At 39.2% G+C, this 13425-nt stretch overlaps 1 protein-coding gene across 1 annotated transcript in view; it reads left to right on the top strand.

The window, feature by feature from the left end:
- fam49bb (family with sequence similarity 49 member Bb) overlaps positions 1-13003 on the top strand; it is a 39289-nt gene extending 26286 nt beyond the window's left edge. Inside the window, exons 5-12 of the mRNA XM_044104254.1 lie at positions 1166-1271; positions 5201-5340; positions 7233-7310; positions 9002-9118; positions 10006-10085; positions 10178-10304; positions 11149-11219; positions 12234-13003. Coding sequence (XP_043960189.1) covers positions 1166-1271; positions 5201-5340; positions 7233-7310; positions 9002-9118; positions 10006-10085; positions 10178-10304; positions 11149-11219; positions 12234-12297 — 783 coding nt within the window. The 3' untranslated portion in view covers positions 12298-13003. The remainder of the gene's footprint in view (positions 1-1165; positions 1272-5200; positions 5341-7232; positions 7311-9001; positions 9119-10005; positions 10086-10177; positions 10305-11148; positions 11220-12233) is intronic.
- The last annotated feature ends 422 nt before the right edge of the window (positions 13004-13425 follow it).

Below are 13425 nucleotides of genomic sequence, written 5' to 3' on the forward strand. Positions count from 1 at the left end.
AGAAGTTCCAGTAAAACAAAATTACAATGAAATACATTTTGCATTTGTATTTACAAATGAAATGTTTGTAACTGCTGCAAACGATTTGATACTGGGCTGGAGGTACAACCGTTCAGCAGAAGAACAACCCTAAACATTCAAACAGAGATGCACATATTCAGCTTTTTTTGGCCCAGTCAAAGTCCAGGCCTAAATCCAGTTGATGATCTTTGGTGATCTTTAGAAATTCTCCATCCGGTCTGGTTAAATTTTGCTCAATCAGTCAATCATTTGAATTTATTTCTTAGACCGCAACCCACTTCCTCCATTATTATTATTATTATTATTATTATAGTCACAGTTCTGATTACAGACGCTCTCAGTGAGTTTCAAAAAAGAATTGGGATAAATTTCAGTCTGTTTATGTGCAAAGCTGCTAGTCGAATCCAAAAAAGGCCCTTGCAGCTGTTTTTACAGTGAAAGTAATATAAGTGTAATTACTTATACTTGACGTTGGATACAAGTGTGCGCCACATTTTTCAGATGTTATCTTTCCAAATGATGTATTATATTCCTTTCACTTCGTCGTTTGCATTGCCTTGTTTTGGTGTATCACACAAAATCTCAATAAAATATCTTAAGTTTGGGGTTCTAAAATGTCAATAAAAATTCAGAGTTTATGAATATATTTGTAATGTACAAAAATAAGATTATTTGATTTATTTTAGTTTAAAAACACAGGTAACTAGTAGGACAAGCAAAAACAAGTGGCCAACTAAAAAGAAGAAAATAATATGTTCACCACTACTTTAATGTTTGAAAAGGAGTAGGAAGAAGTGAACTAAAGAAGTTTCTAAATGTATCTTATACTGACAGTTGGTTGCATATTTTACATTACAAAACAAATAGAATAATTGAGAGCTGTGGCCTAGCACAGAGATTTTCTTTGAAGACTGAAATGACTTGAAAATGCAAAACCTAAACTCCTTTCTGGTGCAAAAACAAAACTTGTCTGCTTCCCCACAATGTTTCAATAAACTTATACAGCAGAAACATTTTCACTTAGATCATTTTGAAACTCTTATTCTCACTTAAACATTCGATTTGCATGCTTCTGATTGTTTGGTTTAAATGTTTTTATAACTATTGCCATACAAAACTTTAAATCATTGTTTTTTTCCTGCAGGCTATCCAGAATCCAAGCGATGATGCCTTGCAGGAACAGGCGTGGGCAGCTGTGGTTCCTTTGGTGGGAAAACTGAAGAAGTTCTACGAGTTCTCCCAGAGATTAGGTAACTGATCACAACATGCTGCCTCTGTTTCTGGTAGGAGAGCAACAGTAATATAAACAGGTGTGCTCTGGGATTTTCCCTCAAGGGAGACATATTGTGCAAAATTCATATTGTGCAAAATTCAGATTTTCCGCATTTGTGTTTCGACTGCTTTTAAAAAAAAATCATCCAGTTGTGTTTTGGCAGTAAGTTCATATTTTTTGGTGTCTGGAAAATAACCCATTTCAAAAACCTCCTGAATGTAGCACAAAACAGAAGACACTGCTCCTCACCTATCAACCTTAACGAAGTCTCATTTGTTACCTAACCATCACCTAGCAACCAACATGTTTGATCAGCTGGCTTTACTGCTGCATGCGCTGTACAATGGCTGCTGGAAAAGACAAGTGTTTTGTTGATGACTCGCCATTCAGAAACCACTTGCTGCATTCTAGTTGGTTGTGCAGGAGGCTCCACTTCTGCTTCTCAAAGATGTATGTTTGTATTATTGTGCATTTGTTTGCAGCCATTTGTACGTGTGAGTGTAAATGTTGAATTCGGGGAGCATGGCCAGCACCGGCTTATTTGGATTTAAATTGACAAGATGGCCTAAAGCAGTTTATCCTGAAAGGAGCTGAAAATATTAGACAGACTGAAATCTTAAGAATGATGTTGTGGCAAAAATGTAATGAGCCCATTTTGTTGAGCTCCATCTTAACCTGTTTTAGGAAGTATAATGGATCACCTTTAAACTCCTACTGATGTTTGTGACTTGGTTGGAACGTCTCTTATCTTTGCTTTTTGTATTTTTTATTTTTTTGCACCACTTTCATAAATGATTGGCTGAACACGTCTACCTATATCCATGTAACATTACCATAGCCTCTTTTCTCTGTGTGCTTTGATAAGCCTCCATGCATTTACATTGTTTATTAGTTTGACTCTTGTGTGGGAGGGGGCTACAGCGTGTTTAATTAGCACAGAATCAAGGAGTCGAGGGGGGTTGGCTTTCTGCTCCATGGTCTTCTTTTGACCCTCTATGTGAGGAGGGGGGCGGAGCCTGTCACGCCTCGGTAGCATCAACCCCAGGATGGCGGGGTTTTCAATGGGAGCAGTGGGCGGCGGCAGCCTGACGGCGGCTGTTATGTAACAAAGTAGGTCATCTCTCAGCGTCGGCTGCTGTTCTAATTCACTGTCTTGGCTCCTGGCTTCAGGGTCCGTGTTGGCCTGGCGTCTTGACTTATCCACATGAAGATGAAAGTCTACTACAGAGCTGGACCGTTCAGAGGAGTCGCTTATGTAATGGGCGGCTTTGCTTTTCAGACAAATGAGTGCATCTTTAAACAAAAATAAATGCAGGATAATCAGAGAACTGCTGCAAAAGTCTTTTTTTTTGAGTGCAGAAAGTTAAAATCTTACATTTTGTTGACTTAATTATTGACAAACATCAAAATTTTATCTATCTTGTTCCAAAAATCAGGGGTCTGCCTTAAAATATAGATATAGTGACAAATTCAGCTGTTCCATCCATCAGTTAAATATCTTCACACTCTTCCATACATTGTAACATTTGCAATTAAAAAATCTAAAACTATTTTCTCAACAAAACGATAATTTCTAAATAGATTTCAGAGATTATTAATATTTATAATGGGTACTTTTCAAAATAAGAGCCTCAGATGAGTCCTCAGGGCTCCTCATTTGGTCTTTTAATGTTTACTCTTAAAAAAAATAAAACTCTCAATATTTCATAGGCTAAAGTTCTACATTATTGAAGCATCACCTGTGATACAACTGAGAGTTTATGTAGGTCTTTCAAAAGTGCAGAGAGACTAATCGAAACAAAAGTGAATCATTTCTGTGCTCTGGTTATTCCAAAAGTAAACATGTTGGGTCCTGACTATAAATGAAATGCTAGGTATGGTGGCATCATCTGGATATCATGAAATTTTAAACGTTTGTTTCTTCACATTGGGGTTATTGATTCAATCGACAATAAGCTTGTTGTTGCAATATTTTTAGACTTTTGTGAAACAGTCTTTCTGCTGTAAATATTTAATTGGCTAAAAGAATTGCATACTATCGAAGGTTAAAAAAAAACATTTTATCTATAAGCAAAGAGAAGCATTGTTTTATTGCACTGCAGCATATTTGTCAAACTCAAGGCCCGGGGGCCAAATCTGGTCCGCCATAGCGTTTTTCTTTTCTGAAGAACAGTCATATCAGTATCTACTTTCCCATAAAGTGTCAATCTCTGAAAATGAAGATCAGACATGCTCAAATCCTCCTCGGCTGCTCCGCTGTGACCTGATGAGATCAGACATCCCTTCCCCATCTCTTCCTCTCTCCCCGTCTCTCCGACGTTTTGGAGCGCCTCGTTTCCGACGGCACTAAAAGCAGCTCCCCTCTAACTTCTGTTTTGACTGGGACGCAGATGAGGGAGGAGGAAAAAAACTGCACCACTCTGGCCATTTTTAATCAGCCGCTCAGCTGCAAACGCCGTCCCAAGCAGATGGTAGTCATTACCGGATGGCAGACGCGCTCAATTCACCGCCGCGGCCCTGCCAGCTCTCAGCCCGTCTCCTGAAAGTCCTCTTACCCCCATTATCTTAAATGGCCTGTGTCTGAATCTGGGTCATGTTGACATGAGCATCGTGATTGGTGATCATAACGAACTGTAAAATATACTTGGAATAAATCATTTTAAATTGAATTTGTTACAACGACTGTTGAAGCTTTGAGACTGAACTCAAAGCCCCGTCTGCGTCTATAAATAAAATTCCCTCTGGGTTGCCTTCATGTGAAGAAGACATGTTTGTATAATATTACTCTCCTTTGGAAGTTCTCAGTTGAATCTCCCTTAATGTGTTTTTCATTTCCTGCCCGGCCCTCCTCATGCCTCCCTAATTATCTGACCATTGGTATGTAATGTCGAGGCATGACACAGTCAAAACAATGACTGTAATCCTGCTTGAATGACATCATGCCATCCCCTCCTCCCTTCTTATTTCCATGCCAATAAGATAATTAGACCCATGTCTCATCTGCATCTGAATGGGAGAGGCCCTGCACCCAGTCTTCCTGTCTCTGGCCTCTGGGCGATTTCACCGCTGGCCCAGAATCAGAATGCTTCAGCCGGCTGACGCTTCGCTACAATCAGACACGGAAACTTTACAGCAATCCACTCTGACACTTCCTGACCTCAAACACAGAAGACGGGAGATCCTTCCTTGCTTTAACTTTTGTCCCTTTGAATCCTGAGAGTAAAATCTTTGCATTTGTGAAGTTTTAGGTTGTATTTTTTTGGGGGAAATTAAGCAATGTGGGGAGATGTCCTGCAGTGAGGACATCTGTTGCTGTGGGGATTTATTTTTTTGGCAGCAGCTTCAGTTTGCATCCACTTGTCCCCTTGGAGAGTGACGCTTCTCTGCAGAGTTAAGCGTGTCTGTTTTTCTCTTGGTGAATAATTTACTAATTTTTGTATCACAAGGAGGTTTTATAAATAAGTTTTCTTTTATGTCTCAAACTGCCAGGCATTTGAGCAATATGTCTGCATATTTAGCAGTTCTGTAAATCAATACAAAGAATTTATCAGATTAAACACACTCTAGGGCTGTGGTTAATCATGATTAATGCATGTTTTCACAAAATGTTTCAGAAAAAAATCTTAATTTTCCTAAACGGTACATCTCAGTTTTTCAGGTTTCTCAGATACAGGATGTTTGAAAGAAATAAATTTGTTTCAAATGTAATATATGCATTATGTAATAATAAAACGTTTTTGATTAATTGCATTAATGTTGACGGCTCTAATATTTAGCTTCTTTAGTCGTTAGCTTTGCACTCGAATGGAAAAAGGTACAAAGTTTAGCTACACCACTTGTTTGAGAACCTTCTCTTGGTTGTTTTTTGTGAGAATAAACGTCTTTAAATGTATTTCTCTCTGACAGAAGCGGCGTTGCACAGCCTGCTGGGTGCTCTGACCAGCGAGACGTACAGTGACCCGACCCAGCACTTGGAGCGGGAACAGGCGCTGGCGAAGCAGTTTGCCGAGATCCTGCACTTCACCCTGCGCTTTGACGAGCTGAAGGTTCGACTGTTTCTGTCTTCGACTTTGTACAGACTCAGTAAGGTCTTTATTAAGCAAATATTTCTGCCACATCGTTAAAAAATAACATTTTACACACGGGATCGGTTTCATAAACGTTTACCTCCACATAAACTTGTTTAATTACACCACTGAGCATTGTTTTTAACATGCCAAACCCATAGGGGGCAGCGTAGCGCTAACATCTATATCAGCCAAACAGATTATAACTTCCTGTTAGAAATTAAATGAGGAACTAGCAGGTTAATTTTTGTGGACAGAAAGAGAAGCTGAAATACTTTTTAAAAAGTGTATTGGAATATAAATTTAATAAAACACAAGACGATATCGACTATAAAATGTCGATGAGGCTGTATTGGTGCATTATTTATCACAGACTGTAATGTCCTAAATCTCTATTTTTTCATGTAAACACGCAGATGCAAATGCAGAGTTTTCTCAAATTTCCTCTTTGGTTTGAGTATTTAACCCTGTGTGTTCTGTAGTTTTCTTATTTCTGGTGTAACTTTACTTCTAGCAAAACTTGCAATCGCTCACAGATATCTACTTGAAGCGGTTGCGCCTTTTTTTTACGTCCATCGTCTGTCTGCTGAATGCCATTAATTCACTTCTGTTGCCAATCCACACGATTTATTAATTTGTGGTTTTCTTTTGTATATTTTTGTAGTGATACAAATCTTAAATTTTATTCCTAATGGCCTTAAAATGTCTTAATGGTGAGTTGGTGAAACTTGCAGAAACTCCGATTAAACTGAGGCCAAAATGCTTAACATTTATTAGTTTCCCAGATATACGTGTGGACCAGGCCTAAGAACAAACGCTCACCTTTCATCCAACACTAATGTTTGCTTTACTCTGCTGAGACACAAACAAATTGACTTTTGGGAGACCGAGGATTGGAAATTGTCGTGGTTCTATAAGCGATCAAGTGAGAAGTCTGGCCTCTAATCAGCCACAGAGTGCTAATGAAACGCTGTTCAAAGTCTCACACATCAAGCGTAGGTGTCGCTGAAATGCCCATTGTAACGACACGTAATCCCAAACTCGTTTGCTCTTCACTCCGAGACACAAACAGCTCCCCGGCTCCCCGAGGCGACACCCCAATTAGTACCCACCACCCAGCCTGGCAAGATAAAACATGAAGATGGGGGGTGCAAGGTGGCATGCCTGGCCCATTCATCAATCTTTCACATCCGTGCATGGGCTTCTGACCTAGTTAGAGCATCTGAGTGGCATGCAGCCCCGCCCTGGGAGTGCAGACTGTCTCCACTGGTGGAAGCAGTGGACAAAGACGAAGTACCAGTCCATTGTAGCAGGATTAACATGCTGCAAGTGCAGCTTTGACAGTGACGGGCTCGTACAGGAATGAGGATAATTACCCACATAATGAGCTTTCACTGGTGGTACCGTTTTGTAAGAAGCTCTCTCATTGGACAGCTTCGTTTTTGCAGGAGGTCAAAATAAGATGCTTCATATTTTAAAGTAAGTGTGAAGCTCTGAGTGTAAATAATGTCACAGATTTGTGCTGTGCTTCGACTTAATGAGACTTTTTTTTTTTTTAGCTTTACCCTCCTGTCAGAAACGGTGCAGCTGATTCCTTTAAAATGAGGGAAAAAAGCCAAATATCTCCTGACAGGAGGAGAGTGAGGATGGGGATGTAAGGGGCCGAATCGGTGTCAGACGACTTAAATTCAGTTCAGCAAATAAAGCTGTAATTGTATCCGTGTTCTTTTTATGTCATTCCTGACCAAAGCTGCATTTCTGCTTTGCTGGCTAAAACGTTCTGTCATGACACCGCAGCAGCCGGTTTGATCCTGAACTCGCCGCCCCACAGCAGACCCGTCTCATTGTTCCCCGTTTCTCCTCTCTTCCAGATGACAAATCCTGCCATTCAGAACGACTTCAGCTACTACAGGAGAACCCTGAGCCGAATGCGGATCAATAACGTTCCGGTGAGGATGCGTCCATTAAAGAGTTGGACGGAGAAGGAGGCGGCAACTTTTCATTTTTTGGTTTTACAAGTCAAAATTTACAGTCATTCCTACGGAAAGTCGAGTTGAGCAAGAAAGGTGTTTTCATCACTAAACAACACAAACACAGTTGGGGACCCACTGGGGAATGTAATAAAGCACTTAGCTTGTTTAAAAATTAAACTTATCCCTCATAAGTCGATCTTAAGGGTGCTTTGGGATCAAAATATTCAGGAGGAAAAAAGAAAAGCACTCCAAGCAAATGATAATTCTTTCTCTGCTGTTTGTGAAACAGTTACATAAGTTTAACCAATTTCGGTCAGACAAGCCTATACACTACAAATTTAAACAATTTTTCTTTTTGTTTGTGTTTGGCTACTGGAGATCCTTACTACCCAAAGCATCACCATCTAAAATTGGAAAAAATTCTGATTACCCTGTCTGAGTCGCTTTTCAGTCAATTAATTGGTTGTTTTCAGCTTATAGGAGCATGTTTGGCCTTGCATTTTGGCAAATACCTGACCCCTCTGGTTAATATCGGCCATGAAAAGTTCCATTTCTGTTTTCTCATCTGTACTAAGTGTTACATCCAGGTGCTTGTTTATTCCATTCATGCCTGACATGGGAGGAAATAATGATTTTCCTGCTCCAGAACTGTCCCATTGATTTGTTCCTTTGCAGATCTGATGGCTTCAGAGAGGATCAAATATAACCCTACAACATAAAAAGAAAGTGTTTAAAAAGTTTTAACAGCCAATTGTTTTTATGGACCATTAAAGTGGCCCAGTTAAAGGTTTCTGCTATTACTGATCTTCAAAAAGCCATTCGCTGTCTTGTATCTTTCATGCTGAACTCCAGCTGATCTCTCCTTGTCTGCTGCTTGTTTAAGGCGGTAGTTTAAATTTCACAGTCTGGTCTCCGTTGTGACCTGTCTGACAGAAGTATTCTTCCCCTCGGTCCTGAGTTGCCATTTGGGGAAACGGGCCCAGACAAGCCGTCGTTGGGAGCCTGTCAGCGCTGAACGACGCCCCGGCTGCCGTCCCCCGGTTTAGTCACCGCTCAGAGAACTGAATCATTCAGACATCCGAGATGAAACGCATCTGTCCCGCTCGGGCGGTCTTTGAACACATCCGTCAGGATTCGTTAAAACCTGAATTGGTTTGAAAGTTTGGGCCGATTTATTCTCGTCCTGTCAGGGTTTTTCTTGACGGCAGGAAATGTTCCCTTGTTGTTACGCTTTAAATATGCAGACAAATTTAGCTCAGGATCTTCAAGAGACGCCTTGTTCTCCGTTATCTGCCAGGTGTTTTATGCAGCTGGGAAACTAAGGGGTGAAGCGGTTCATATCAGTGTTTTTTCTTCTTATTTCTTTCACGTCCTTCACACTTCCTTTCGAACAACCAGATATTAATGGTTTCTACCTCTATCTTCCAATATGCAGTGAAAGCAGGAAGAGATGGCTTTTAGATTACTCATTCAGTAGCACCTTTTGTGTTATTACTTTGACATTTTTCATTCAAATTTGCTCCGATAATAGTTCTTTTATATCACTGGGGTCAGCTAAAGGTCCTCATAAGAATTTTATATGAAGGTCAGACATCTTGAACAATAGATGAAAGGTCTGCAGGTTAAATAACCACAGTCAGTCTGACTTTATTTTGTTCAATTTCCAGGCAGAGGGCGAGAACGAAGTCAACAACGAACTGGCCAATCGGATATCTCTGTTCTACGCTGACGCCACACCCATGCTGAAGACGTTAAGTGATGGCACAACGAAGTTTGTATCAGAGGTGAGAGGCCAGTAAACTTTGACGGTTTAATAGGTATTTTATTTGATAAACCAAAACAAAGTAGAGCATAATTGTGAAATGGAAGGAAAATGATGCAAGTTTAAGGAGTAAAAATGCTTTGTGTTCTGTGGGACACAAATAAGACTTAGGAGAAGTGAAAAAAAATTTATCAATTGTTTATAAAATGTATTATTTTTATTTTGGCCAGTTTAAGATTGAAGCATTTTTATAGCTTAGTGGTCGCTAAAATAAATTGCTTCGATCCATTATCTTCTGTTCAGTCTGGAGTCGCAGAGACAGTAGCCTAAACAGAGAAGCTTAGGGTGTTTTCATACCTGATAGTCCAGTTGGGAGTAAAATTGCAACATTTGTTACATTTTTAGCTGCTGCGGTAGGCTTTCACTCTGCACTGAGTCAAACTAACCAAATTAATTGAAGAGCCTGTTCCTGTCCTGGCCTGTGATGGCGCTGCACCAAGACCCACTGAAGGAAACAATACTAAAACCTCTGAAGAAGACACTGAATGCAACTTCCTTTTTCACAAAGTGTAAACATTTTTTGTCTTTGGTAAAAGACCATGAGCCACTTCTCTCACTAGCGCTAGACTCATCCGTTTGTCTAGATTGTTTTTACCCAGAACATGTTTTTCAAAGAGTTTCATTTGTGAGTCCCTCCAGTGTGTCCTGCGTCTCCTCCTGGTGGAAATTAACCTCCAGAAACATTTATGGTTGAAAATTAAACATCAGTTTTAAAAGTCAGAAATTTCTCTCCAACTTCTGATAAACCTGTTTAAGTTTCTTTGTTTATAATTTGAGACATGAAGCTAAACTCCTCCCAGAGGAAGTCCTAAATATTTAAAAGTTTTCGCATTTTTTTTCTTTCCGCAGAACAAGAACCTGCCCATCGAGAACACGACAGACTGCTTGAGCACGATGGCGAGTGTGTGTAAAGTCATGTTGGAAACGCCGTGAGTGATTCCCTCCACCTGCTTCCCGTGTGTTCCGGGTTTGTTTTTTTTGTTTTTTCAGGCCTGTGATCCCCACTGTGCGTCTCTTTCAGGGAGTACCGCAGCCGTTTCAACAGCGAGGACACGGTGTCCTTCTGTCTCAGGGTGATGGTCGGAGTCATCATCTTGTACGACTACGTCCATCCTGTTGGAGCCTTTGCCAAGTCATCTAAAATCGATGTAAGCTGAGAAAAGATCAGATTGTGACGCTGTTTACAGGATTCTTACACAGAGACTCGGAAAGTCCAGAGAAGATTTCAGTTTTTCCAGGGAAGAATTAAAGATTATAGAGAGAAGTTGATTTTCTAACAGTGGTTTCCTTTCTTCCTCTATTCCTTCTTTCCTCGCTTTCATCTTTGGATCTTCCCTCCTTTAATTTTTGGGTCATTTTCTTCCCTTTTTCTTGTCTTTCCCTTCTTTCCTCATTTATTTATTGTCTTTTTATCTCTCTATCCACTTTTTCCTTTTGCCTTTAATCCCCTTGTCCTTTCATTCTTCCTTCCTTCTTATTTCTTGCGTCCTTCCTTCCTTTTTTCTTTACCTACCTTCTTCTATCCTTCCTTTCCTTCTTGCATCCATACTTCCTTCTTTTGTTCCTTCTTTCCTTCATCCTTACATTTTTCTGTTCCTTTATTTTTGCCTTTTTTCATTTCGTCTTCTCCTCCTTCCCTTCTTGTTAGCTTCCTTCTTTCCTTCCTTTCTTCCTCCTTTTTGTTTACTTTCTTCCTTTTTTCTTCTTTGCTTTCTTGCTTCCTGCCTTTGGTCCTTCCTTGTTTTTGTGTCTTTCCTTCCTTTATTCATTTTTCTTCCTTCTTTACTTTCTTTTTTCCCTCCCTCCCTTCCCTTCTTGTATCTCTTTTGTTCATCCCTTTTTTTCCTTCTTTCCTTCAATAACTTTAACACTTCCATCTCTAAAACCTTTGTTAGGTAGAATTTTGTTTCTGAACATTTCCTGCAGATTGAATCTCATTTTAATCTCGTTCTAATCTTGTTTTAATCCAGATGTTCTGTTTGTTCCCTGCAGATGAAAGGCTGCATCAAAGTCCTCAAAGATCAGCCTCCAAACAGCGTAGAAGGCCTCCTCAACGCTCTCAGGTGAGCTGCAGCGAGTCGCATCTCCATTTGAACATCTTGGATTGTTCTCATCTCCCTGACTCACTGAGCTTCATTATTCCAGCTCAGAAAAAAAAACCCAGATTAAATCTGACACCTCGTCCCTCTTGGTCCTAATAAAGGCCGCCCGGGTCGCCGCCTCTCAGACAGACAGGGTCATAATCTGAGCCAACCCCACATCTGTAATGGGCCAGAGGCGGGCCACCACTTCCTGTCCTCCAGTTGTTTTCATGCACAAGCAGATTTAACGTCTGCGATTGCAGCTCTGATCTGACAGGATGACAAAATACGGAGAAACGATAGCATGAGGATTTATGCTCGCAGTCACTTTACTGAACCTTAAAACTCATCCTCTCTGCATAATTTGTTTCAAAATATGAATGTATATGATGATGGCTTTCATTTAAATATATTGTTTTTGACTATTTATGACACCTACTCATAAATGTGTTTTTTAAAAAGCTTTTTCCAGATTAAAAGGTTCACTGCTTTAACGCTCTGAGCATATTTATTTAAACGAGACTTAAAATAAATTAAAAGCTAGCTTTAGTGAGTCACACTGTGAATAAGCAAAGAAGTTATGACTTTTCTTGCTTCCTGGCTTTGTTCCTTCAAGATTTCAAGATTTTTACCAATAACTTATAATATTCTTGAAATAGAACATTGTAAGTACAAACCAAGATATTTTTTAAATTAAGGATATTTAGAAAAGTTTGTGTCTCTGTTTTTTTTTTTTTTGCATTAATATGATTTATGGAATCAATGTCATCAACAGTCAGACCACGTTGTTGATTTCATAATTATTGCATGCTTAGTTTATTTTAGTGAAAAAATACAAATAAAATCACAATGAACTCACTTTTGCATTTTTAAATTTAAAATGACCGGATTTTGCGGCCCTGAAATGCTTCAGACTTGCTCAATTTTAGTTTACATGACGATTTAAGTATTAATTGGAAATTACATCTTCTGTTTTTGTTCCCCTCTGGACCCCAGGTACACCACAAAGCATCTGAATGACGAATCAACCAACAAGACTATCAAGAGCATGCTGCAGTAGGAACTGAGCTGCAACCACTGCTGGGGAGAAGCACCACTCACTGTCCTGAGGGATTTAGCTGCACAGAATGTTTTTGTTTTGTTTTTTGTCATTTATTCTTTTTTTTTTTTTAATTGTTGTTCTTGGAAAATGAGCTCAGCTTCGCCCATTTTTATGATGCAAAATGCTACTGCCATTACGACGTCTCTTTCTGTGCCAAACAGATGACGCAGAGATGCGATGTTTTCGACACAAGGCCACCAAAGATGGCGGCTCGTGAACGCATTGCAGACACTCTGGTGTTTTTAAACATTTCTTGTTTTTCCCTGTATAAGGGATGGGAGTGCTTTGACTTGAAAATTTCAGAGATATATAGAGAAGTATATATTATTTTGTTTGATTGGTTATTTAATTACAACTTCTGCATGATGAAAATGTCTTTTCTTCTATTTAAAAAAAATCTAACAGTTCAATTTTGCTCTGTTGTGCTTTATCAGTTATTGAAATGGTACTTGTCAACATGAGATTTAAGAGTACTGTTTTTATATTTTTATAAGTTTTAATTTGTGCATATGTCTTTTTGTTCATTGTTCTGTTGTATTTTTCAGTTGAAAACTTTAAACTGTGAGGGGTGCAGAATCAAAATGAAATCTGGGATCTGTACTATAAATGTACAATATGATGTGGCTGGAGACATTAAAGGTAGAACTCTTGTTTTCTACAAAACAAAAATGTCCCATCAGTTTTTATTGCCAAATATGTGAGAAAATGTTTATTACACTTATTTCTTGTAGCTGGCTTTTAATCGTCATGTGAAAAGTTTCAAAGATTCTCATGTTTGACCACAAAATGTCTGCGAGAAAAACATTCAGATCTTTTCCCCTGAGCATGAGCGGTTGTTTTTGCTCAGAAATGAGCTCAACTTTTACTGAAAGGGTCTTTTGCAAATAATCTGCACTGGTTAGTTTAGTATAAAGGTTTTATAACGAGAAACATCTCAGTATAATGCAGCAAAAAATGATTCATTTCTTCTGTTTTTGCCCTTTTTGACGCTCAAACAAACTTCAGACAAAAGTGATCTGAGTAAATACAAACTGTTTTAGAAAGCCATCAAGCTTACCAGATCCTAATTGTTAAATTATAAATTAA

The sequence above is a fragment of the Gambusia affinis genome, linkage group LG21, assembly GCF_019740435.1.
Source record: "Gambusia affinis linkage group LG21, SWU_Gaff_1.0, whole genome shotgun sequence".
Classification (NCBI taxonomy): domain Eukaryota; kingdom Metazoa; phylum Chordata; class Actinopteri; order Cyprinodontiformes; family Poeciliidae; genus Gambusia; species Gambusia affinis.